Source organism: Maylandia zebra, linkage group LG15 (genome assembly GCF_041146795.1).
Source record: "Maylandia zebra isolate NMK-2024a linkage group LG15, Mzebra_GT3a, whole genome shotgun sequence".
Classification (NCBI taxonomy): domain Eukaryota; kingdom Metazoa; phylum Chordata; class Actinopteri; order Cichliformes; family Cichlidae; genus Maylandia; species Maylandia zebra.
The window spans coordinates 2,796,110-2,822,196 of NC_135181.1; the positions used below are offsets into that span (position 1 = coordinate 2,796,110).

Consider the following 26,087-nt stretch of genomic DNA (forward strand, 5'->3'; position numbering starts at 1 on the left):
TCATAGTTTTGGCTGAAGTATATATACAGAACTGTGCAAAAGTCATTTCTTTATATTTTTCTAAGTCACTATTTGGGATAACTACCTTTTTTCCTCAAGAGTGTCTAAACTCTCAAAAAATGTATGTTTTTGTGACAAACTGCTGCTAATAGAGTTAAAAATGGGTTGTTTGCTAAGTTATTCATTATGTGCAGACACAACACAGGTCAGGAGGTGCTTTTATGTTTGAATGATTCATTCAGGTCCATAGATTTGTTAAGTGGATTAACAAACAAAAAACATTGCTGTGAAAATGCTCAGGTACAAGGACTAAACTGAAACTGGGTGTAAACGCAGCTATTGTCCAAAGAAAGACCTGGAGAACTATTGCTCAAGACTACTTTAACGGACCTGCGTCCACATATGTGGACATCACATTTTGGGTTATTTAGACCAAAATACTCAATTTTGCTCTACAAGGGCCTGATATCCACTTACGAGGACATTATATGCTACTGTTCTATTGAAATTTTAAACAAATATCCTCATATGTGGCTCTCATTTTTCTTAGAAACAAAAATTTGGTAAAAAAAAAAAAAAAAATCTGGTAATTCTGTTTTTACATTCATCAGGACCCAATCAGCTCAAATATCCAAGAGAAATTAAAAATGCATGCTGTGGAGGAGTTCGGGTCTTAGGAGGTTAAAAATGACAAGTCTGGCTCTTTGGAAGCAAAATATTTAAAAAATGATGGGTGGCTCAAGACTTTTGCACGGTACTGTAAATAAGCCATAGTTTGCTCATGATAGCTGAGCAAACTCCAAACTCGTCATATGACTGGAAGCCATGGCCAAATGTTGTTTCCAAGAACAAGAACGAACATCCTTTCTCTGTAATATCGGCACACAGTTATAGTTCGGTTTAGGTAAGTGAAAGCTGAAAACACTTGGGCACAATTAGAGAAAAGTCACAGTTACTTTATGCCAAACTTAATAATCTTGGACTCCTGGAGAGCTAGATTGAATTTGATTTTGAAATACAATAAGTCTCAGACTCCCTTTCAACAAGCCAGCGAGATCTGAAAAAAAAAATCTAAATTGCAGAGTAACTAAGAGCCTGTGAACGCTGATATTTTTAAGCTTATTCCAAAAAATAGATTCTCAAATGCAGCTTTACTGAATTTGATCCGACAGAAAGGAAGCGGCTCCGTCCATTTTAATCATAGTAATAGTAATTCACATTCCATGAATGTGCCACTTCAGAAATGGGCTCTGCTGTCTTCACCCATCCACCACCCAGACTTCAATATTATCTTACACTGGCAGTGGATGTAGAGTGTAAATTGTGTTGCTGCAGATTCATCAAATATGAATGCAAACCCTGCTACTATTTCTCCTACATGCACCTTACCTTGACACTCTTTGATCCTTATTGTTCCCTTTCACCCCTCTCTATCCCAGATAAGCTTCTTTCTCCTCTGAGCTGTCTCCCCAAATTCCAGTGATTTCCTTATCCACCCCCAACCCCACCCCCGAGCTTCCCTGTTTTTTTTCACCCCATCCCCACCATCCCCGCTCCCACACAGTGGACCGTGTCACTGCTTGTTTGCTGTGGAAGTGAGAGTAGTACACAATTATGTAATACACAGAGACCTGGATGAAACGAGGCTGAGGACACACACGAGCACAGCGAGAGAGAGACAAAGGTGAGATGTGGGACATGCCATGCTGTTGTGCACCCCTCTGCGCCAAACACACACACACAGTCATCCCCCCACCCCCACCCCACCTCTCTGCAGTAGCCGCACAGCAACACGCAAATGCAAACGGACAGGTAGTGCAGGCGCACACTGTAAATTTACAGCTCACAACCAACACAGGGGTTAGTGAGCTAAAAAACAAATAAATAAAAGAGATATCTACAAAGAAAGAGGAAAGAGTACCTTGCTCTGCCTTCAGGTGTGCGAGGCCTTGAAGAGAAAAATCAAACAGACAGGAGAACAGAGAGGAAAAATTGAGAAAAAACACAACACGCCAATACTACAGTTGTATTGTCACTGTGCATGCTTTGCATAATGGCAAAGAATGGCTATCACACTAAAGGCAAAGCTTCCCCAAGTGCATTCGAAAGCTTTCCACTGAAACAGACAAATGACTTATACGAGGAACAGTCTGCGTGAATGTAAAGTAACTGTGGAGGGTGTTTGCTGAATAAAGGTCAAATCTAAGAGTTAAAACAGAACTTGTGGTAAAAAAAAATTTGCTTGCGTTTTAAAGGTGAATGCATAAATAACTTATAACTGGATGGGACGTGAATGGCTGCAGCAGTTAAACTGAAGCTGTGACCTCATTTGCCTGGAGACTCACCTGGTTTTCTCAGGACTGCTGTGGAAACGTCAGGAAAAGAGAGAGAGAGCAAAGAGAAGCATCGCATTAGCAACACTCTACAACCACTTTTGCATGTTGCATCTACACATGCAAAAAAACCAAACCCCTAACACACTGGCGATCATGTAAGGAGCAAAGAGGCGCCCTCTTGACATGTCTGATTGTAAACTATTTCAGTGTGAACACCTGTGGAAAGAAAAAGGCATAAAACTGAATCTGTCCCGCCCCCACGGGATCCAGATCGACATTTGTGCAAACAACTCTTCCACATTTCGAATATTGTCATTGTAGCATAATATTCCGCATCACACAGAGTCCCTTGAACACGTAAAATGATGCATAAATCCACGCTGTTGAGGATTTATGGTGTGAGTTTTATGGATTGCAGGATTGCTTGTTCTCAGACCCATGCCTTTCTCCTCCACCTCCTCTTCTTCAACTTATCGCTCACCCACAATCACACGCCCCTTGTGGTTTCTCAGAAGAATGCTCACAGTGGGAGTCCCGGTGTAGCTAATAGTGGAGCACGGCAACATTACAAAAAAAGAAGAAAAAAAGCCGCATGTTAAGCTTCGCTCGCGGCAAACATCCTCACCGAGAGCTCACCCGTCAGTGACACCTTGTGGGTCTCAGACATGCCAGTGTGATTTAGGCAACATTACAGATGACTGAGTGGATTCAACATCAGTTGAGTCTGTTATATATTTATTATTCTTCTTTAGTCACAAACCTGAAGCTCGCATCCTAATAGGAATACTCGCGCTTGTAATCGGTGCCCCCCAAAGAGCATCAAAAACTGATGAGAGGAAAATTAAACACATCTTAATTAAGACAGACTACATCAGACATTTTAAATATTGGCTCTAACGCGAGATATCAGATATTAATGTGACTTAGCGATGCGCTTTGATCTCTGCCCAGTCTACAAAGAGGAGTGGCCTGTTTTGTACTACTAGATACATCCAGGGATTTCTGTGTTTCATTTTTTTCCCACCCGCCTCCCTGACAGCTTTAAGTCCTTGTTTAATGTTAAATTTAACAAACTCAACCCACGACAGATATATCATTTGAGAGGAGGAGTAGGGAGGCAAATTCTGCAGCAGGGGATGGTGCAGACGAGGTGAAGATTTCCTCCTGTCTCCTTTAGGGAGTCTAAAATGGATGCTGCCTCTCCTCCCACACAAGAAAAATGACATTGGAAGAGGAAAGGGAAGGGCGATGGGTGGAAGTGTGGGAAAGGAGGGTAGAAGCCAGCTGATGGACGGCAGCACTGTTCTAGTTCTCAGGAGATGATCCTGGGGGGGGGGGACTTAATGCTTGAATTTATGTGCCTGAATCAGCAGGTACACATATTTTTTTCCCTGACTGTGCAAATGCTTGTGTCCAGATATGGTGCGTGCGCGTGTGTTAAATGCTCAGTTTCCGTGTAGATAAAACCTTTTCTCTTGTCGCGACGGTGCTCAGAACAAGCCAATGTGCTGTGGAGGACATGTGGTCCGAGCGTAATCCCTGGCTCTATTTTACCAGCAGCTTCACCACTCAAATCCAAGCATAATTTTCAGCATGGGCACTAGACACAAATGCCCCGTGCACTGGCATCAGGCAAGTCCCTGCACCATTTTTTTTCTCGCTGACCTACTTTTTATAGTAAGATTATTGTAACTGTCATTTTTTCCATGTCTGTTTATTAATCCCCAAAGCTAAGCCCGAAGGCACCATTTCAGCACTTACTTAACAGTTTGCTTGCCCTAGCCTTCAATTACTAACCTTCCAACGAGTCCCTGCATATTTGTTTAAGCAAAAAGGAGGTCCTTAAACTGCTCATTACAAATGCAGGATGTGGAATCCTGAAAGAGGACATGGATGATCATTTTTACATATTCATTAAACAATCCTGTGCAGCTCTTAACAACCTTGACCTTCTGCATACCTTTATGTAACCAGAAAAACCACAAGGTATTCAAGAGATTTCATAATGTCACCGCTGCTAAGTTAGCTGAACTGAAAGAGATTTCACATCCAGATCATTTCTATTAAAGACAGTGATCTTTGCACAAGGAATAGCAGGAGAATAATAACGATGGCTGTGCTTAAAGAAGCAGTTTAAGAATGATCAATGACAAGGTCAAGTACTAAAGCTACAGCTACAGATCTGCACACTAAGGTCGACGCATGCAGAGAGCGAGTACTGTCTAATTTCAATCCATGCGCCATGACGCAGTTAGCCACACTGATACATCCTGATCCACACAGGAGGCGAGACTGAGCATGTGTTTTATGGCCAACTGTTTATGGTGCAAAGCATGGAAGGGCTTGCAGGCGTTCAGAGAACGGAACCATTTCATAATTATCACTGCGGTGAAATGATGATGCCTTAGCAGAAGGTTGACCCCCACTAATTCATGACAGATGAGAAAAGGGGGGGGGAGGTATACCAGTGTGGGAACAAGAAGGATGTTTTTCAGTGAAGTGGCAAACAGAAGCTTTATCCCACTTTTCCCATTTTCTCATTTCTCATCACACATGTGAATTCTGCCCAGTCCTTGTATTTTCCCTTCCAGGCCAGTCGGCTAGCAGGCTACCATTAAAAACACGGCTGGGAAAACTCTTCCAAGGCCCAGTCTACTCAGCCAGTCAGCCATCTGCCCGTTTTAACGAGCAGCTCCAGGGCCTCGCCTGCATCCGCGTGCATTCACGCGCATGCCTGTGAATGCAAATGCATCCGGACTCCTGCATCCGACAATGTAACATATACATATTCACACATTTGACAAATTGCTAATTTTATTGCTCATTAATGTACGGCATGATCACAGTATACTGACGGGACAGGTGTGCGAACATCCCCTGAAAACATTCTGTGCTCAAGCGCCGCATGAACAACAAGTACTTTGCCCACTTGTGGACATGTGGCCATAACAGTAAAAGAACTCTTCACGAGTTTGCCGACAGACAGTTTGAATTGACGGCAGTGTTTGCGCAGGCATTTTCCAGGCAAATTAGCCATCTCTGTTCTCATTATCCTCCTAATTATGGTTCCCAGTCTCTGTGGCATAATCAACAATCAGCCACATCAGTTAATGGGAGAGCAGAAAAGAGCAGCAGTCAGTTCAGCTGGGGAATTAACTTGACTACCCTCCCCTAGCTCCCCTTTTTTTTATAGCCTGAAATCGGAGGAAAATGAAGAACAGATGCCTGAATAGAAGGATAGAAGGACGAAGAAGGAAGTAAGCATGAGTTGGTTTGTTGTCCAACAGCTAATTTCCTGTGACAAATTAGGGTACAACAGGCCAGTGGTAAATTCACACATTGGACTCGTTCTGCCCTGCAGCTAAGATATGACCACCGCCCGACTGAGTCGTCTTAAAACCTCGGCCTTTCTAACACAAAGATGTCACAGTTCCACCGTCAGCCCTCAGACCAACAGGCCTCCTGCTCCTCCTCTATCGACTGTTCGACACAGGCAGCGGGCAAATGGGATGAAGCGAAAAGAGGTCAAGTCCAGCCCGTTTGCTCGACTGCTCTGCAACCAGCACATCGCGTGCTGTCCTCAACAACGCCACAGGCTAGCACTCGTGATCTGACGTCCGAACAGCTTCATTTGATCAGCAAATTTTGGTGCATATTGGGAAGCAAAAGACAGCAAAAAAATCACATTTTAAAGGCACGCTGCAGTGATGACATTTAAAAAAACAAACATTTTAATTGTATTAGATACAGTTTAAAATAGCTCGTCATTAGCGCTCTAGCTTTCAGTGAGCATTCCTCTGATTTCGGGCAAAATGGAGTCATCCCTCAGTCGTGTCAGTTTGATTTAGACAGGCAGGAAGTGGGTCAGCAGGGGAGGAAATTTGACATGGGTCTGTTCACACAAAGGGATCTCCTGCAATCCATACACGTAAACAAATAGTTAAGCGAGTAAGGTTATGGTGAAACTGTGTATTTAAAAGGTTACCGTTCTTGAATATGGAAAAAAAGAGAAAATTTTGTGTTGTGGTGAATGGAATAGCAAAAAAACGAGCAACTTATTTTTGGCATCAGCTAGCACTGATCTCAAGGCTGTAAAGCAGCAGGGTGTTCTGAACAATGAGAGATTTTAACATGATTATTTTTTAAATATATATTTCCTGAAAAGGAAGGGAAAGACCAGTGGCAAGTTTTGTCGGACCACGTAGGTATCAATTAGAAAAAAACAACTTTTTTTAATAACTAAAGCTTTTAGGGTGTGAAGATGATAGAATAGGGTGGAATATCCTCAAAGAGCTGGATCTCATTACACTCTCCAAATAAAGCGATGGCCTTGGCACAGAAGCAGAAGAAAAACACATGAAGTTATTTCTCAACCAAACTTTGTGTACCTTCAGGTCCTGCAGCACCTTGCAAAATCTGAATACATTTAATAGGGGGGAAAAAAGAGAACTCAGTATTGTAATTTTAGTCATATCAGCTAATACCATACCCACCACTGCCTGATCAAAAGTAATAACTGTGAAGGGAGAAGAAATGCTGAGAACAAAAGAAGAACTAAAAGAAGCCGTAAGAGCAACAAAACCCTCGGTATTTTCATTGGGTGTCCTGCATGAATTGCATTAAACCGCTTAAACACGCCAGAGTATAGATGCTCCTGCTTTATATAAATTACACTGTTGTGCAATCAATGCACATTTTTCGAGGCATTTCATAAATGAAGTTTGGTGTGGCACAAATCGCATTAGGTGCAGCGGGAATAGCAACACAGTTATGGAAATTGAATCTAATTTTCAGAGGCTTGTATTGAGATTTATTGCGTTGCTTACAGCCACATGGTATGAGATGATTTTAATGATGCAACATATGCAAAAAAACAAAAAAGCAAATATGAAGGGTAATCATATAATCTTTTTTTTTCGCTATACCTGGAAGCAGACAGCAGATGTGATGCTAGTTGAAGTCTGCATTTGTAAGGAATCCCATTGAATTTTTATTTCAAAATTTTAACCAGCAATCGTGCTTGACACAGAAAGGTTCTGGAGCCAACCCTCTTACCTTCAGTGCAGTATCGACCTACATATCCAGTTCTGGAGCAGTCACAGTAGGGTTCTCCGTCTGCCAGTGAGCAGATCCCACCATTCTCACAGGGGTTCTCTGTGCATAGGCCCATCATCTCCAAGCGGACTTTCTGACTATTGATAAGCGTGGGCAGCTTACTCCCATAACTGAGGTCTGTGATAATTCCTTTGAATGGCGCTAGCTCGCGGACGGAGGGCAGGGTGATGGCAGACGTGCGGATGTCCCCTGGGAGGCCTCCAAGAAAGAGGTCACTGACAATATTCATGAACTGCCGCTGAGGCCGCACCTCTTCCGTCTTGGTTTGGCCATCCAAGGCCAAGCCAGTCCGCAAATTGTGCCTGTTGATGGCTGCAAAGTGCCAGCGGCTGTCGTTAACCATCTTATCTGAGGTGATGGTGGTCTCGGCACAGTCGATACTGACGCGAAGCTGCAGCTTACCCTCAGATACAGCGAGAAGCAGAAAGTCACAATATCCGCCATCATCAAAGTAGAGCATCAGGCCCTCTGGTTCTGAAGTCTTGAACTGAAACGTCATGTCGCTTCTGGTGCTGGCATCCCAGCGCAGGTAGCGAGCCCACTGACCTTCAGAGCCAGTAAACTCCAGGCCTATGCTTAGGCCCAGCATGGTACTTAGCAGCATAAGGAAAAATCCAGGTAGGCTGTTTGGATTCATGGTAGAGAATAACAGGGAGCTCAGAAGAGGGTGAGAACTGGGGACAGATCCTCAAAGTGATATGAACATCTGATAATGGTTTAGTTCCGGGCTTTTTCTGCTGAATGTTATATTCCACATAGATAATCTTAGTCAGGCAGACAGCGCAATATCCTTTTTTTTTTATCTGAGAGGCAGATCTAACGTTGATAAAGGATCTTATCTCAACTGCCAAATCTATGGAGAATTGTGCAAAAAAGGAAAGGAAAAAAAATCCAGTTTCCACATAAACGCGTAAAATTGCTATGGTAAAGGTGAGCCGTAGCGTGTTTTGTCAGTGATTCAGAGCTGTGTCTTGTGATTTTTCTTTAAGGCGGTTTCCTGGGTTGAAGCACAGAACGGTCATCGTTGGTCCGGTTCCACGCCCCATGGTTTAAACTGCAGGGAAAGAACAGACAGCACTGAATGCATTTCTTTAAGATGAATCTCTATTTTCTAGCAAAACAAAGCAACCACCTGCAAGGGGATGTGTGACACAAATAAAATATGTGACCCAATGAAACATAACAAAGAGGAGTCCAGAGATTCTTATTAAAGGTTATAAAATGTTGTATCAATTAAGTCTGTACAAATGAGACCCATTCATGCCAAGCATGTTGTGTCCACTCCATCATCCTATTAGGGCCCATAGAAATTAATATGATTGTGACACATCATGACAATCTGTCATAAAACAACTCACTCCTCTTCAGCTACAATCAACCATTCCTGTTGTAGTGTACTTTGGTTTATTAGCCAGTTAGCTATGTAGGAAATATTTCAAATGATCCACACCCCTAATCCCTGACCAGCTAAATCACTGCTAGGACAACGAGGGGTGGGGTGTCCTTGGAAAATGACCCCCTCTGTAAGAGATCCCCTGCCTGTAAACATTTGACAAACCCTGTAATGTTCTATATCTAGTTAGCCAACACAATGTAGAATTTTGGAAACATCATTTGTCAAACTAACACTGTCTGTGAGCTTTTGGCTTAACTGTAGGGATTTTCTTTACTGTTGCTAAAATATGTCAACTTAAACTAGAGTTATAAAGCTGGTTCAGATGTAAAACAGCACTCAGAGGAGGTGGAATAGGGAAAACAGCAATTAGGCAAATTGTGCCTATGAGTTTAGATGAATTAGAAGGGATACTGAGAGCACCATTCAATGTGGATTTGACTCTCTAGGTGGCCATTAAATAGCACTAAATATCTACTGAACACCCATTAAAGGTTTACAACCATTTTATGCACTTTTCTATTTCTGCCAATTACTCATTTTATTTGAAGGTCCACTCAAATAATCATTTATAGTTGTAAAGCCTTCGTTTGAGAGATGAATTCCCAAATAGTCGAAGGACAACAAAGCGGCTTTGTGAAAAATACACAAATAAATAAAGTCCATCTACTGGGCTGGGTTGCCTTGTTGATTCCACGATGAGAGGAAATCCATGGAGGTGAGCCGGAGCATGTGTTTAGCCTCAGACGTTAGCCTGCTGTCTGTAAGGGCCTGCTGGGATCCTGATAAATATGACTAATTATCTGCCGCCACTCTCCTTTTCTCATTTGCGTATCTTTGGGGGATTGCAATCATAAACAGCTATTCAGAAAGATGTTACGATGGTGCTACTTCATTTCCAAATCCCACCACTAGCATTCTTTTTCTAAATTTCCTTCAGTGAATACGTTTTTAACTTGTTCACATCACCCAAACCCAGATGACAGCGGTACTGAATATTAACTAGCTCACTGGCCTTTGTACGCTACACCTGTACTCATCTAGTTCTGTTTGATTTTGCTCTGCAGAGCCAGGAATGATTCACATGGTGAAACCTTATACGTGTGTGTACTCTTCCAGCCCTTTGCCCTTGCAATTGTTTTGCTATTGGGCTTCCCACCAGACAAACGCATTGTCCAATCATGACAGTAGCACAGACCCATGCAACACAATAGGCCCTTTAACCACCTGCCCTGAATAGTTAATCTTGCTGCAGCAGGCAAGCTATTGAATTGTAGAAACTGATACCTATGCTAATGCACCGTGTACACATGCATGTGTGTCCCTGTGCAGGAGTGTACCTGACTGTGTCTCTCTGACAACGCTGGGTTGCCTGGCTGGACGACTGTCTTTGTCTTAAAAGTGCCTTTGTGAGACAGCGTCCGAAGAGAGGTTAAAAGGTTCTGTGTGGTGAAATCACCCTGAACGCTACTGCATCAACCCAAGCCACCAACTATAAAAGAGTGTTATGTGCTGTGTCCCTTGACTAAGCAAGGCTCAATATGCCCATGAAATCTGAGATGCCTGCCTGGTATAAAAAAAATGGCCCTGGACTCTATTCAATTAACATGAGTTATTGTTTGTGTGTGTGTGTGTGTGTGTGTGTGTGTGTGTGTGTGTGTGTGTGTGTGTGTGTGTGTGTGTGTGTGTGTGTGTGTGTGTTGCTTAACTGCGATATCGGGTGTCCCTATAGCCTGCAAACCATGGTTTTAACACTGAATGCTAACAATGGTAACATATTCTCTTTCAAGCAGTTATGGAGATATCATTGTGTTAAACACAGCTGTTTACAATAGGGGTTTTTTCCACCTTTAATTGATTCTGACTTTAAAAACAACATTTGCCCACCATGACATTAACTACTTAACATTCGACTGACTATAAGCCCTGCTTAAAATCCAAATCTTTCCACCTCAAAGCTAAGCTAAATGAAGCTAACATAGTGCCAAGTTGAGTTTTACCCAGAATATGTTACTGACACTTTTCCTCGCAGGCTTGTTATGAAAGATGCCCTTCAGCTAACAGCATGCCTGAGAGCACCCAGCAGTCCTCACTCCACAGGGCGAAAAAGGAAAAATTAACAAGCTGTTTTGGGCTTCTTAATTAAGTACTCTGTTTAACTAGCATAAACCCAAACCTGTTTTTTTCTGCCTCCTGTTAAACAAATAGGAAGTGGCATAATTTCTAAATAGCTACCTTGCTCTGCTAGAATAAGCACATATTTTCCGGTATATACACATTGAATTATTAAATAGTGCAGGATATGAGATGACCTGTATGGGATACCTTCACTGACTGCCCATAAATGATGCATTGACAGGTCCGGCTTCGGTGCAGCAGATTTATAGGCATGTTTTGTAATGTAGCCGAGCCCCTATCACGCACTGGAGACCCCCTCAGCCCCCTGCTGTGCTCCCTGTCCATCACATGCTGCAGCCCGGAGGAGCGATTTAATCCGACAGCAGTCACAGCAGACGAGGGTATGCTGCATTAGAAGCGTGTCCGGACCTGCCAAGTCCACTGCTGGTAAGAGGAAGTGGGGCGCACGGAGCAAAAGGGGAATTTTAGGGTGAACCGGGAATAAAGTGAAGTCATTTAAAGCTTCAGTGCAAAACTTGAGAGCATAAACTTCAATCTGGCACCAGCAGGAACGGACACATTACGATTCTTTCCGCTCGCGCTGAACATCTGTGCAGGGCTCCAGATGTTGCAGTTAAGAAAAAAATAGCCCAGTATTTAGATTTTAGATGAGCAAATGGCCCCTAAATGCATCACGAAATCCAACGTGGGCTTCAGTAAACAGACTTTTATAAAACACCAGCCATAATTTAGAGCAAATAAGGTACAGAGACGGGATCAGCGGTAACTCTGCAGTCAGCTCAGAGACACAAGTTCTGGCAGAAATATTAAATTAGAGGGATGCTGTAGTCTCTGCTGAAAGCCCCGGTGGACATTTCAATTCCGCACGGCCGAGCTTTCACAATGTAAGTGCAACAGAAAATGATGCTATCGATCACATGAGTAATTTCATCCCATAATGGAATATTTTAAACCTTCAGATGATAGGAAACATTTAAAACCTGCCAGAAATCCAACCCGCAAGCCCGCACGGATGAATAAAACAGCGGGCTACATGTCCCCCCCCCCCCCCCAGCAGCGCTCAAGCTTTCCCTCTGCCTCTCGCACGGTGGCAGTCTGACTGTGGCTCGAGGGCTTACGAACCTTTGCTTTTGGAAATTACGAAGCGAAATTTGAACAGGACTCGTGGGTGAAGTTGTCGAGAAAACGGGAATAGTTCGGGGTAGTTTCCTCCTTCGCTGTTCTCTCCGACCGAGAGACGCGATTCGGTGAGCTAAAACTTTCCATCTCTACGCGCTTCGCTCATTCCCTACGAATTTGTTTGCTTTAAAAAGGAACAACAACAACAACAAAAAAAAAAAAAATCAACTCTAATAAGTCCACGTTATCTCCCTCAAGTCACAGACCTACCCACTGTTTAGTGTTAAACTGCGGGTGAAGGCTTTTCAAAATTCTAACGATCCAAGCCATCCCACTGCGCCTAATTCCTCATCTCAGCTCAAAGTCACATCAAATTCGCAGAATATTTTCAGAGTGTTAAACTGCGGGTGAAGGCTTTTCAAAATTCTAACGATCCAAGCCATCCCACTGCGCCTAATTCCTCATCTCAGCTCAAAGTCACATCAAATTCGCAGAATATTTTCAGAAAAACTTCAGAATCCCGCAACTTAAGCATCCTCACAGAAACAAATAACGTATTAAGATGGTGGTGGGGAGGGAAAGAATAAAAAAATAAATAAAATTAAAATAAAACAGGACTAAACCAGTTTTAATCTGCTCCTACCTTTTTTTTTCCCACGCAGAGACTCCGGACGGACAAAAGCCCCGCGCGTAAATATTGCAAATTATAGTAATCCAGACCAAAATCCCATCCACAAACCCGAGCCTTTCTTGATGAGAGTGGGATGCTGATGGTGGTGATGAGGCGGTTATTATAAGTGAGGCGCGGTGGAGGAAAAGGCAGCCGTGCTCCTTCCTCCGGCTCAGTGAACGCGCATCTCTCAGCTCTGCTTCACTCAGCGCTACTGTTGATGGGCCCCTGGATTTCTCCCACACTGACGATCTGACCCGCCTTCTTCAGAGTAATCAGCACAGTGGGTGGGGGGGTTACTCCATTTGCAGAGACAACAGCCCCTCGGGACAAATTACCAATAAGGAAAATTATTTATTCCTTATTTTTAAGCTAGGCTTTTATGTAATTCAGGCTGCTTGCGCGCTTAGGAGACATTACGAGAAGCAAATTACGTACTGCAAAAGTAGTGCATGGCATGCCCACCTAATATATATATATATATATATATATATATATATATATATATATATATATATATATATATATATATATATATATATATATATATATATATGTGTGTGTGTGTGTGTGTGTGTGTGTGTGTGTGTGTGTGTGTGTGTTTGTTTAATACACACAATTCTAAATGTTCCTGGGGGCTGTTCCGGGCAGAAGGTTTGGTTTCTTTCAGTGCAGTTTTTCAAACCCAGGCGAAAAGAGAGCACAGAGTGAAAATGTGACGTTTTGGTTTTAATTTTCACCATAGGGGTTTAGAGCTTAAATTCAGCACCTTGGACAGCACCCCCTGGTCTTGAGACAGCTACGGGCGACGTGCAAAATCCCGACGAGCCGCACCCTGGGCAGAGGGGAAATCTTTCGTTTTTTTGCGTGTTGCCTCAGCAGCTCTGATGCCAGGGTGCTGTCCAAGGTCCTGAAGGCTTGTCAGGCGTAAATGAGAGCGAAAAGAGAGAAAGCCTTTCAGACAAGAGAGGAAAACTAGAGAGATGACCGTTGGGCCTGTCACTGGCTCCTTTTATTGTAATCTAGTCTCTTTTCTACACACTATTGATACTACTAATTACACTTGCTACTAAGTAGTCATAATAGCAAGATATTATGCAGCTAGTAGTAGTGTGGATTTAACATGCTCAAACAGCTGTACTGGTTTGTGGCTCCACGGTGGAGTGGTTTACACTTTCACCTAACAAGCCAAAGATCCCTGGTTGGTTCCAGGAGGAGACACGAATCCCTTTGGGGTTGCTTCAGGAAGGGCAACCTGTGGAAAAATCTGCTAAATAAAACATGTGTAGCTGCCGGCTGTGGTGACCCCTTGTTAAACAAGGAGCAGCTGAAAGAGGCTCTGTGTAGCTTTATTGGTTTGACATATTTTGGCACTGTTTTTGGAAAATGTGATAAGGGGCTCTCCCATGAGGCCCTGGGACCCAGGTGTTGCCAATACAGGTAATGATCCACAATGTTTCACTTTGTGCATTCTTCATTTGATAATTAATGTTTTGCAAGAGTAGTGCAACCTGACTCAACCTGTACACCACCAGCCATCATATTCTGTAGCATTTCTTCCACAGGTATACAGTAGCTGCTGCTGTAGTAGGCTGTTTGGCCACCGTGCTTGGTGCTGCTTCTCCAAATCTCTGCAACTCAAATGGAGTTATGAACACTGGAGTTTTGGGAGTTTTTTTATTATGATGTGGTACATGGATTGATTCTTATATAGTGCCTTTCTACCTTGCTTGAGCACTCAAAGCGCTCTATACTACAAGCGTCATTCACCCACTGATGCACGCATTCATACAACACTTATTTCTATACTTTTTATCTAACATTTACAATCCAGTGAATTTGGAATTCACTCTTGTCTAAGAACAACATTTTGGCAAGCGGACTGGAGAAGCCAGGGATTGAACCATCCTATTTCAGATTAGTAGATGACCTGCTCTACCTCCTGACCAAGCACTGACTCAGCACCATTCCATATTTCTAGCACATTTGCTGAAAAATCTCCCATGCGTGTTTGGCAGGGCAGATATGGCAACGAGGGTGTTGCCATCCTGTAAGGGAATAGAAATGTTATATTTGTCACAGGATAAATGAATTACTTGAATAATAATAACAATAGTAATTAAGAAACATTAAATACAGCAAGACACTGGACTGGGTGAAAAAAACCCAAAGGGGATAAAAAACAGTTGCATCAAAGTAAAACGTACATACTGAAAATTCCTCAGGGTGCGTGTTGCTGAAGGGCTCAGGGATCTCAAGTGCAGGTCTAGACTCAGGATCAGCTACCTGAGAGTCTTCACCTAATCCCTTACACTGAACTATCAGGTCATTTTATACATATCTGGGCATCAGACCAAATTTAAACATGATAAGAACTTGCAGCCAGTGGAAGGAAGCTAAATCCAGAGATATGTGGTCTGTCCGTCTTTGGCACCAGCTCAAATCTTAGCTGTTGCACTGAGGAATAGCTCAAAGCATGAAAGTGGCTTTTGACACATGGCAGGACTGGAGGGAGATGAGCAGAAAAGCATCGGTGACCTTCTCTTGTTCTGTGAAGAATAAAAGAACTTGGAGACACAAGTGAGATTTATGGATTTGTAGAGGTGGTAGAGAAAAAAAACATGTATTTACAATTGTGTATGTGAGAACTGTGACACGATCTGAGATATATGAAACTTGCTCTATGCAAAGTAACTCATAATGGACCTATATGCCCCAATATGTTTTCAGCATTTTAGCTAATGTTGTTTTACAGGATTAAAGACATCTATAGTGATCAGCCATATTATTAAAACCATTTCCCTGACATTGAGTAAGCTGACAATACCTTTGGCACATTTATATGCATATTTAGATCAAATGTTATGGTCTGAGTAACCTAAAAGAGTGCTGTATTTTGCATGATGGCATTAACATAAGGGACTCTGATGTCTGAACACGCAGCACTAGTTGTAGCAAAGGGATACGTTCTGTAACAAAGGCGAGGTGTTAGTCAAAGCAGCAGAAAGCCACAGACATTAACCCACTGGTAGAGAAGGTGAATTACGACTGCAGGACGAACAGCGTTAAATGAGGCACTGAAGTCTAATAGTAAATGAAACAATCTCCTGCTGCTGCTGTAAAATTGAGGCCATTTGTTACTTTGAATAGGGCTGCAAGGCTAAAACAACATCTGGGCCACTCTTGCTGCCCAGTTGCCACTGAGACCCTGACCTGGATAAAGTGAGAAAAGAATGAAGGAATGATTGAATCGAATGGTTCCGGGATGAGTGCATCTCACCTATTTGCTCGATAAAATAAAGACCCCATCGAGCTTCAGCTAACCATTACCACCAAGATGGATATTATAAAATATGATTAAAGCGATTTTAATATAGCCCATCCAGCAGACAGCTCTACACATTTTCCCCTTGTTAAACTCACCTATGAAACGTTGCTTTTTCCTGTGGTCTTTTTTGATTTGTGTCACATATTATTCTGTTATATGCTGCCAAACTGTCACCTGCAGGGGCTCGTCCAGGGGTTTCATATTAAAGAGAATGTATTGACACATTAATTAGGTCTTTGGGGTGATGAGAGATTACCGATTCTCTCTTGGCTACAGTAGAGCTGAATCAAAGAGCAAACAGGCAGCGGACAGAGCTACATCCCTTGGGAATTAAAGGAAGATGGATTATGGAACATGCAAACAAACATTCATGAGCTGCTAAACTGCCAAAGATACATGCAAACAGAATGACAAACAGAAGTGTTCATTCTACAAATATATTTCCTAGAATCAAAGATGGAAGTGCCCCGAGTGTGACGGGTTTCCCAGGCAGGGTTCTCTATCTTGCTGTCCCCTGTACTAAAAAAGCATAATAAATGAATTCTAACCATTGGATACTGTCTTCAAACCGAATTCAGCGCAAAAGCTTCTGGCATACTTTAATAACACCCCAGCCACTTGTTCTGAAATCTTGAAATGAATTTCCAGCTGCCACAACAACTGTTGTAATATTCACAATGTATTATATATGCCATGATGCAAAAACACATTAATCATGGATGAAGAATTCCCCTCCTGCATGGAGATGTTTTGGAAGCATGCTTAGTCATCACACAGAGAAAAGAGAGCATCTTCTCAGATTTCTTTCTTTCCCTGACTAATCCCACATCTCTGTCTTAGTTTTTACCCTGGTTTATTCTGTGCGCTTTTCAGAGAACGGTTGTTTCTCCTGACACGCACACAAGCACACTCACTTCTAGAGAAAATGTAGTATCTTTGCTTCCAGGGCTTTTACTGTCCAGCTTTCTTGCCAGATCAGTGGCCTCCTGGCTCGGCTAGCTGCCCCTATAAGCGGGAGACTCGGAGCGGAGTTTGATCCTTAGCTGACTTTTCCCTGCATGATACTAACTGCAGTCCGAAGTGCTAAGCCTCCACTTACCACCGATACAGCAGATGAGCTATGGACTTATTAGCCTTTAGTTTGCACAAGGCTTATATTTAAGCCACACAAAGATGACACTGTGCCACCGCTGTTCGTGTGCGTGTGTGTGCACTGTGCACGCTGAAAATATCCATTATCTTTATTTACTGTTCCTATTGCCTTATATTCATCTAGTAACTGCTGCTCAGTAGTTTCAGATTATTAAATGTGTCTGAGAAGTGACACGTGGATGTCTTTTGTAGGGCAAACCTGGTCATTACAAAAGCTTGAAGAGTATCAAATCATATCATCTTCTATCATATCAAAGAAGACAGGAAAGATCACTGACAACAACTTACAACCTATGGGGGGGCAATTATTCTTTGCAGCCATAGTGTTTTTTAAAGCAGTCTTTGAACCCACGCTCACAAAGAAGTTAGATAAGATGTGAAGCGATATTTTACATGAACAGCATGCAAAATAATAAACCAAGCTTTTTTTAATTTCTGCTGAGCGAATGATACCGAGACAAACAGCCAACAAATCAAACCAGGCTGACAGCCATAAGGTCGATCGTTTGTGCGGAAGCAGTAGATAAAGGTAACAGAGCACCTCTTAAGCTTGCAATTATATAAATATGTATATAAATATTAAATGTTTTGTATTTAATGTGTCATAATATTTCATGACAAATGTGCAAATACCTCACAAAATGTGCTTTCAGGCACAAATTAGCGCTTTCACCTATTTCTATCTTTATGCTATGACAGAAGCTAAGCTAAGCTAATACGATGTATCTGATTAAGTTGTGTGGATGTCTGTGCTGTTTCCACTAATGCTACTCCAAAACAAAACATTTCAACAAGCCTCCTGCCAGCGGGAGCCACCTGCCACAGTGCTATCAATAATCCACGAGGGTCCTAATAATGCTGCCACCTCCACACTGAAGGTCACATGTTTCTCTCCCGCACACACATACAAAAATGACACGCACACAGTGATGCTGCTGATTGATCCTAATTGTACTTATTTTACCTCAAATCCCCGCTACCTAAACACCTGCACGCTGACCATCCGGTCAGTAAAGAGGCTGTTAGCGGGTCAAAGTGATTACGCTATCAAGGACATCTATTAGAATCTAATTCGGCCAGGTTGGGTCCTCAAACAGTCCTAGCTAACCTCCTTAATGGACACTCATTTATCTCCTGTTGTTTGGGAACTGTTGCGTGCAAAGTCCACAGCTTTGGTGCTAAGCAGGATGGATGTGATATTTAGATCGATAAGTCCTGCTTATGGGGAAAAATGTGATGATATACAGATGATAAGAGGGTGATATTTCATTGTAAATGTCAGTCTAATGTAACCATCAATGCGCAGGGTGGGGGGCAATGCATACACATCCGACTCTACACATATACAAACCCATCAGTATACTGTATATGCAGGAACTTATAGAACACGACACAAGAGGGCACATCATCTATCACTCCCTCTCCCACTGTTGAGAATCTATTTGAATAATGAGGAGAAGCACCTGTCAGACTCTGTTATGTTGACACATGGACTGTAGTCCTAACACCTACATACATCTGAAGGGAGGGCGAGGGAGAGACAAAGAGACCGAGAGCACACTCACCGCACTGCAGGGTACCTGCATGTTTTTTTTAACCACATTCCTCGGAGCTTGAATAGACAATCACCAGAGAGGTGTTGGTGCCGTAATGCTGCATCAATCACTTCCCCCACCTTGAGAAATTGCGGCTCTTAGATCAGAAGAGTTTTGAGATATGCCATTTGAAGAACACAAAGCACAGCTCGAGCTTTCTGAGCAAATGTTTTTGTTCAAAAGTCCTTCGTTGAGGCTTATTACAGTATTTCAAGTAGTCTTTCTGCTGCTCAGATGATTCCTGTGAAAACTGTGAGCTGTGAATTGTGTGAAAGCAAGTGCAACCCCATTAACCTCAGGTGGGAGCCCACCGGAGCTTTCTGTGCCCTGTTTTACTGAGTAAATAGCTGTGTGTATAAGACAGTAGAAGAGTTTGAAAAGTTACTGCAGTAAAGCAAATGGAAATAATGTAACTTTTTACAAATCGCAAAGGTTATAACTCATAGCATCTGTGGAATAAATATGTCAGTTGTTTTTCCTTTATTAGCACAACTAAACTTTCCAACTTAAGGATTCAGTTTTGCCCGCACACAAACAGGAAATACATGTTTTCAAACTGGAGTCGACCTACTGTATGGACTGCTGATATTTCACCACCTCCACCACAGATTTCAGGAACATTGATAGAATGAAAAATGTATTGGGTATCATGACGGCTGAAATGCTACAGCGCAGAGCTACATCCTGCAATGATTCTGTGCCGTGCAACTTGAACCGCTGTTGTTACAGAAACGGAAAACTTTATTCATTTATTCAGTCACATGTTTGGGAACTGATTTGAAATGAAAGTCAAGAGCGTACAGAGCTTGCTGGCGAAAGGTAAACTACTCATTAAGTTCTGTCAAGGTGAGTCTAACATAAAATAAAAAGCTTGACATCAAAAGTGAAATATTGCTTTAATTGTTGCTGCTGACATCACAGATCCAGACAGGCAAAGGGCTTGGCAAGACACCCCTGCCACCTGGGCACCAGGACACCCTGACACCTGGCACGATTGGCCGTGTGTTACCTAAGCGTTTCAGACTCTGGCCAGATGGTTGCGTGAAGGGAGATCACACATGCAGACAAACGCTTACCCGCAGACACATCGGCATACAGTTGCTCGCACAAATTATTCATGTGAGCCAGATGCACTGTAGATCTGCAGTCTTAAACACATGCATAGAAACAGATACTGCTCATGTTCCTCGCTTGTGCTTGCTTGTGTCTTCATGGGAAGGTGAAAGGGTTTTGCATTCGATACCACACGTGAGTTTGTAGCTCAGGTTTTATGTTATCTTGAAGGCTGACAGTTTATCAGCTATCATAAAGGGTGGAACGGAAAACGTGTCTTTCCTAAGCTGTAACCGTTTTTTGTTTTTAAAAACATGCACCTGTTTGTTTGCTTGCTTTCTTGACATAGCCAATAAAATGAACCAAACCTACTAAATTACTCTATTTCACATGATATATTTGCAGCACTGCTCAAAAGTCTGGACAAAGTCAAAGACAAAGTTCTTATTTTGGGAAAACAACAACAACAAAAAAGAAGAAAAGTCTATCTAATAAATCATGAAACTGGAAATGCTGTAAGTGACAATTTATGATTAATGAAATAAAGTATCATAAATAATTAATGACTTTTAATGGAATATATGCTACGGCCCACAGAGGCTTACTTTCAGCAGCCATCAATTGTGCATTCCAAATGCAACTACGATGACTACCAGCTGTGGGTAGTGACCATAAAAATGAGAGAGTATGCAAGTGGTAGAAACGAGCTTCCTCCAGAGGGTGTTTGGGCTCTCGCCTAGAGATACAGTGAGGAGCTGGGTCTTCATAGCACAGCCACCCCTCTTCCAATTTGAAGGAAGCCAGTTGAGGTGAGGCAGCGCTTTTAACACTGGCCTGGTGTCCCACCAGAAAAGCTCAAAGAGGTAGCTGGGGAGAGGGAAGTCTGGGTGTTGCCAGTTAGACTGCTGGATTAGCAGCATGCGTGGATGGATGGATATTTTTATGCGAAAGTTACTTTAGGGCTGCTTTGAGACTGATGTTTCAGACACGCAGCTATTTGATTTTGTTGCTTCTCTCGTCAACAGATGAATCAGGAAGGCCTTTAACATGATAAACCTGCATTAGGTACACAATGTTCCACTGGAAATAGACCTGTGTACTCCAACATACTCCATTAGAAATAATTCATTTTTGATTGATTCCAGGCATCATCACTCCATATCGTAGTGGTTTACACATTTACCTAACAAGGAAAAGAACCCCAGTCCGATCCCAGGTGGAGATACAAACCGCTGTGGGGGTTATGTCAGGAAAGGCATCCAGTGTAAAAACTCTGTCGAATTAGATGAAAACAAACACGCAAAACATATAAATAAATAAGGAAATTTAGTGACCCCAAACTTTTTAAAAGTAATGTATTCAGGTACTTGGATAGTGCTTTAGGCCGTGAAAATGTGGTAGGTTATGTGATCCATCAAGAGTTGCTCCCCTGCCTTGTTGTAGTCAGACTGAAAATTTTCATGTGGGAACAGAGACAAAGGCCAGGCTCTAGATTCTGAATAAGGAAGAATGACAAAAAGAGAAAAGGAGGGAAAAGGACAGACACAAAAAGATACAATGAAGCCCTCTGCCCCTCGAAAACTACTTCAGAGGCAGAATGGGTGAAACAAAAGCAGGCACGGAGGGACAAACAAAGTGATGAAAGCTCCGAGAATTTTGAAAAAGATGACACATTTCTTTCATTTGCAGAAAGAATGCCTGCTTATCAAAGCAACATGCAATACAATGCCGAAGCGCAAGTCATTTTTTCTTTTGTTCTCCCCGCAATTGTACTGGAAATCATATGGCACATAAATCATGTGGACATTTCTTTCTTTCTACCAAGCAACACTACTGCTGTATGCTTTCAAGAGGGGACACAATTTGTATTCTTTCTTTAAGGGGCTCCTTGGAAAAGAGCTATGATGCCAAAGAAAGAAGAAAGGAAACGGGCACATTTCATCAAAGTTGTCCCCCTTTGGAAGATAAAGCAAATATGTATTAGAAGAAGAAGAGGCCCCATCTTATATCAAAGCTCTGGAATATGCTGGGCTTAGCTGGAGATATAGTGCGTCATGTGTAGTGGGAGAAATCCCACAGCTCCTAGCCTTAAACAAAGTAGCCGCTAGCAATCCCGACACCACCCTCTCTCTTCCTAACGTTGATCAGTTAATTCATATTCCCCACCTTCTATCTTCAAGGCCATCATTCATCTCTGAGTTGTAATGGAAGATGGAGCAGTCACTTCGACCTAGCAAGGGGAGCTCCTATTATTCCCTCATTGCGCTGACTGATGATTTCTGGATGAGATAGTGAGAGAATGGTGAGAGAAAGATGTAATGTTGAGAGGGAGAAAGGCACAGAATATAAGGAAGAAGGGTAATGTTTGAGCCCGCTAATGTTTGCTTTCAGATTTGAAATAAAGCTGCTGCCGGGAGATAGGAGAGAGATCAATCACTGCATAGAGAACGGGGCTGGAATGGTAGTTCTAAGCAGGTGATTTGTCAATAGGCTGTAATGGAATTGAACATTCATACAGGAATAGTTATGAATATGGAACCAGGCAGTGACTTTCAAAATGGAGCAGTTCGGGATGAAGCGCTTCACTAAGCCACAGAGACTCCAGGTGGGAACAAGCGATGTAGTCTGGGAAGCGGCCATTTTTCATCTCCCGTGGATAAATTCCCCGACGAGGGCTCGGGTTCACCTCCTTTGGTATTTTATGTGCTGTGATCCTTCTTCCTCTGTGGATTTGCTGACTTCTCAGCATTTAAATGAAGCGGACGCAGAGAAGGAGAGGAGCCAGAAAAGAAGAATGTCTTCATATGTTTCAGTGTGTAAGTCTCTTTTCATATATTACACAGACATCGTACTTATAACATGTTTGCTTCTCCCTGTAATTACTTCTGTTGTCTGTATACAGTATAGGAGCTTTATATCAGCCTTTCCAAACGTGACACCAAAAAGACAGGCTGAATCTGGATGTTTCACCTCACCTCACTTGTCACAGGTCTGTGCGTGATGTGTAGGACCCAAACGCAGACGCTTGGAGACAGGATTATCATAACCAAAAGTGAGCTGTTTGTTATGCTCAAAACCAAAAGCTGAGCATGAAAATACAAAAGACACAGCAGGGACAAATTAGACACAAAGAGATAGGGGAATCCAAACTGATCATAAAGCACACAAGGCGAGGGACTATCAAATAGATCTCAGGTCAGCCCTTGCCACGCCATTCAGCACCCCTGGACCCCCCCCCCCCCCCCCCCCAACACTCTGTGTCCCTAACTGCAAGTAAGATTGCTACACTTACTACTTTCCACTTCAAGGCTACCTCCACTACCTCCCTAACTCTATCTTCTCCCTTCAGTGTGACCGATTCCTGCCCAGCTCCACTCTGCATCTCAGGCCTTGTTCCCTCGCCCTAGTTCTGCACTTCCCTAGCCACGTCTCCCCGGCCACACCAAGTCAAGCTCCACTTTCTATTGCTTTGTTTTTGCCACGTTTCAAGAGCTTAAGTCTAATAAATATTGTTAAACCACCTGCTGTCTCTGTCTGGGTCCTGCGCCTGAGTTCAGTTCAGTGCGATTCGGTCACTTGACATTAGAGGAGCTGACAGAATGTTGGTTGGCACAAAGAGGAAATCTGGGGCAAAAACAGAGGACTTCTTTAACTAAAGAGGAAATGTACACTGAAGAAAAATGTAGACGATAGGCTCGAACATCTGCCTCCTGCAATCAGTACAATCTAGTAGAGAGAGAGTGGAGGAGGTGAGGAATAGTATAATGTACATGCTGTATACACTGCTCAAAAAAGTTAAGGAACATCACATCAGAGCTCTTTGGGAAAAAAACAACTTATTTTGGGGGGCGGGGGGGGGAGTATCTGTAGTGATATGGACTGGTAATGTGTTAAGGATGAAAGATGGTTCCCAGATTTGGACCTGGCAGCGTCAGATGGATCGAAAGATAATGTCCCCATGGAGTTTTATTGGATTTAGGTTAGGCCAGTGTGGTAATCTGTCAATTTCTTCAGGAGCTATCTTCATATTTCTGCCAGTGTAGGGTCTACAAGAGGGTCCAAGGTTTTCCTCCCGATACCTAACGCAGTTAAGGTGTCACTGCCAAGCCTGTGAAGGTTTTACCTTCTACGGGCCTGTCCAGCTCTCCTAGAGTAACTGCCTGTCTCCTGAAATCTCCTCCATGCTCCTGAGACTCTGCTGGGAGACACAGCAAGCCTTCTAGCATTCAAAAGGAGTGATCATTTGGAAGAACTGGACATGATTTATTATGGTAGAGAAATGAACTTATTTGGCAATAAAACTGATGACCCATCATGGCAGAACAGTGTCCAAGCAGTGATATGATTTAGGACAGGAGCCCCTGGAGTCTAGGCATTGGTGGTGGTGAAGACGAAGATGGAGGCTTGCATGGAGCTGTGAGTGACTAGAGTGAGGTGGAGATGGGGAGGAGTAGGGTTGTAGGAATGAGAGCATGAAAGGGAGAATGACAGAGCACTGTCACTCTCCCTGAAATTTAAACCACGCAGCGTGGAAGTGTAATGATGGCAGTATTGATTTTGACAGCATGGGAAAGTGGTAGAGATGTAAAGAATGGACTAGCAGGCGAGCACTAAGGAAATCTAGCAGATGAATGATTACAGATCTTACAGATAAGCTTCATATTACACGTATTGATGTGCCATCTTGGAGGAGTTGGACTACCTGCGCAGCTCTGCAGGGTGCAGGTATCATTGCAAGCTAACAGCAGTGACACCCTATCTAGCCAAATAAAAGATGAGGGGGGTAATGTGTCAGTGGCCTCCACCTGGAAAACCATTCACATACATGCATTCATCAATGAACAGAGTTATCACTGCAAACCTAACGAAAGGCTAAACGAACAAATTCAGAGGACCAAGTAAGCTGTCACGTTCGAGACAGGGAACAATCCAGATATAACACTTTTAGACGAGGCAACAATTTAGTATACAAGTACAGTATTTAAGCATATACTGTACTATGCACATTTCTGCATAGTATGCAATACACATACCTTTACAATTCCCCATCCACACACGTCCAGCAGGGAATGTAAAATGTGGGTGGTTGTTGCTTAGCACATGTCCACAAGTGTGGGCCCATGTGCAGCAAATGTGTATGTGTAAACACAAAAGTTTGTAACTATTAGTAAATGTCAAACACACAAGCATGTTTGGTAGAAAACAGAGCCAGTTTGTTGTTGAATCACGCCCATGAAGCCCTAAATCAAGCCTTGCCCTATGAATCAGCTGTGCCCTTGTGATTCATTTCAGCTGATTTGAATCTGAAATGTCCTTCCCTGCCTCTTACGCTATCTGATTGACTTCCTGATGTAGTTTCCTCCCATCTCCTTCCATTTGTGTAATAAAAGACTATTGATTACTCAGCTAGACAGATGGACAGACAGATGAACAGAGAAATTGTGACAAAAAGTGGAATAAACATACAAACAAGGCAAAGCGTGGAGAGAGATGACCCGACGCCAACAGACAGGCTGACAGGCAGAGAGCCAAAGTGTATGTTGGAGGGATCATATCAAGATGGAAAAATGAAAGGCAAATCAATTTTTACATACTGTATCTGAACCATGCCAAATTTCAGGGGGGAAAAAAAACAGGGTCATTAAAAAAAATCATATTTGTGTCTCATATTGTGTATTTACATCTCATTCCTTTCCAAAAACAATGTTTCATGATAATTAAGAAGAATGATTATTGTTAATAATGGCTATATTTGCAAATTCAAATTTTGCAAAGAAAAAAAAGAAGCCCGATTATTTCATTCTCTTGTTCAAACAGAACAAGGCCTGACATATGGACACCTCAGTGGAAAGCTAAAATATGTAGAGCAGAAACCCGGCACAAAAGATGAGCAGGGATGGGAACCAGCATGAGAGAACAGGCCCCCGCATGGCATGTGCCACCTGCAGATAGAAGAAGTGGCTGATGTGGCTGTCGACAACATTGCAATTACCCTTCACAGTCCTCCAGTCGCATATTTATAGATTTGAAATTTGAGTTGATTTTCACTGTGAAGTTACGCTTTTGTACATCACAGATTTTCTCTCAAGGTTCTGAGAGTAAGATATGATATGGGCATAAGCAGTGCAGTGCTTTATGTCCATCAGGAGATGATTTGTGTTACTTAGTAATGGATACAAATGGTTGG

General features: G+C 42.6%; 1 protein-coding gene across 21 annotated transcripts in view; it reads right to left on the minus strand.

Moving 5' to 3' along the window:
• The window catches only part of nrxn3b (neurexin 3b), a 328,662-nt gene extending 315,659 nt beyond the window's left edge, over nucleotides 1–13,003 (minus strand). For 11 of the 21 annotated variants that reach the window (XM_076873678.1, XM_076873671.1, XM_076873676.1 and 8 more), the window contains exons 1-4: nucleotides 12,746–13,002; nucleotides 7,392–8,505; nucleotides 2,346–2,363; nucleotides 1,922–1,948 (exon numbers count right to left, since the gene is read on the minus strand). In XM_076873678.1, coding sequence (XP_076729793.1) covers nucleotides 1,922–1,948; nucleotides 2,346–2,363; nucleotides 7,392–8,088 — 742 coding nt within the window. In that variant the 5' untranslated portion in view covers nucleotides 8,089–8,505; nucleotides 12,746–13,002. Of the gene's footprint in view, nucleotides 1–1,921; nucleotides 1,949–2,345; nucleotides 2,364–7,391; nucleotides 8,506–12,745 lie in introns of all 21 variants that reach the window. The other 10 variants (XM_076873680.1, XM_076873687.1, XM_076873683.1 and 7 more) reach the window with 2 other exon arrangements.
• Nucleotides 13,004–26,087: the final 13,084 nt, after the last annotated feature.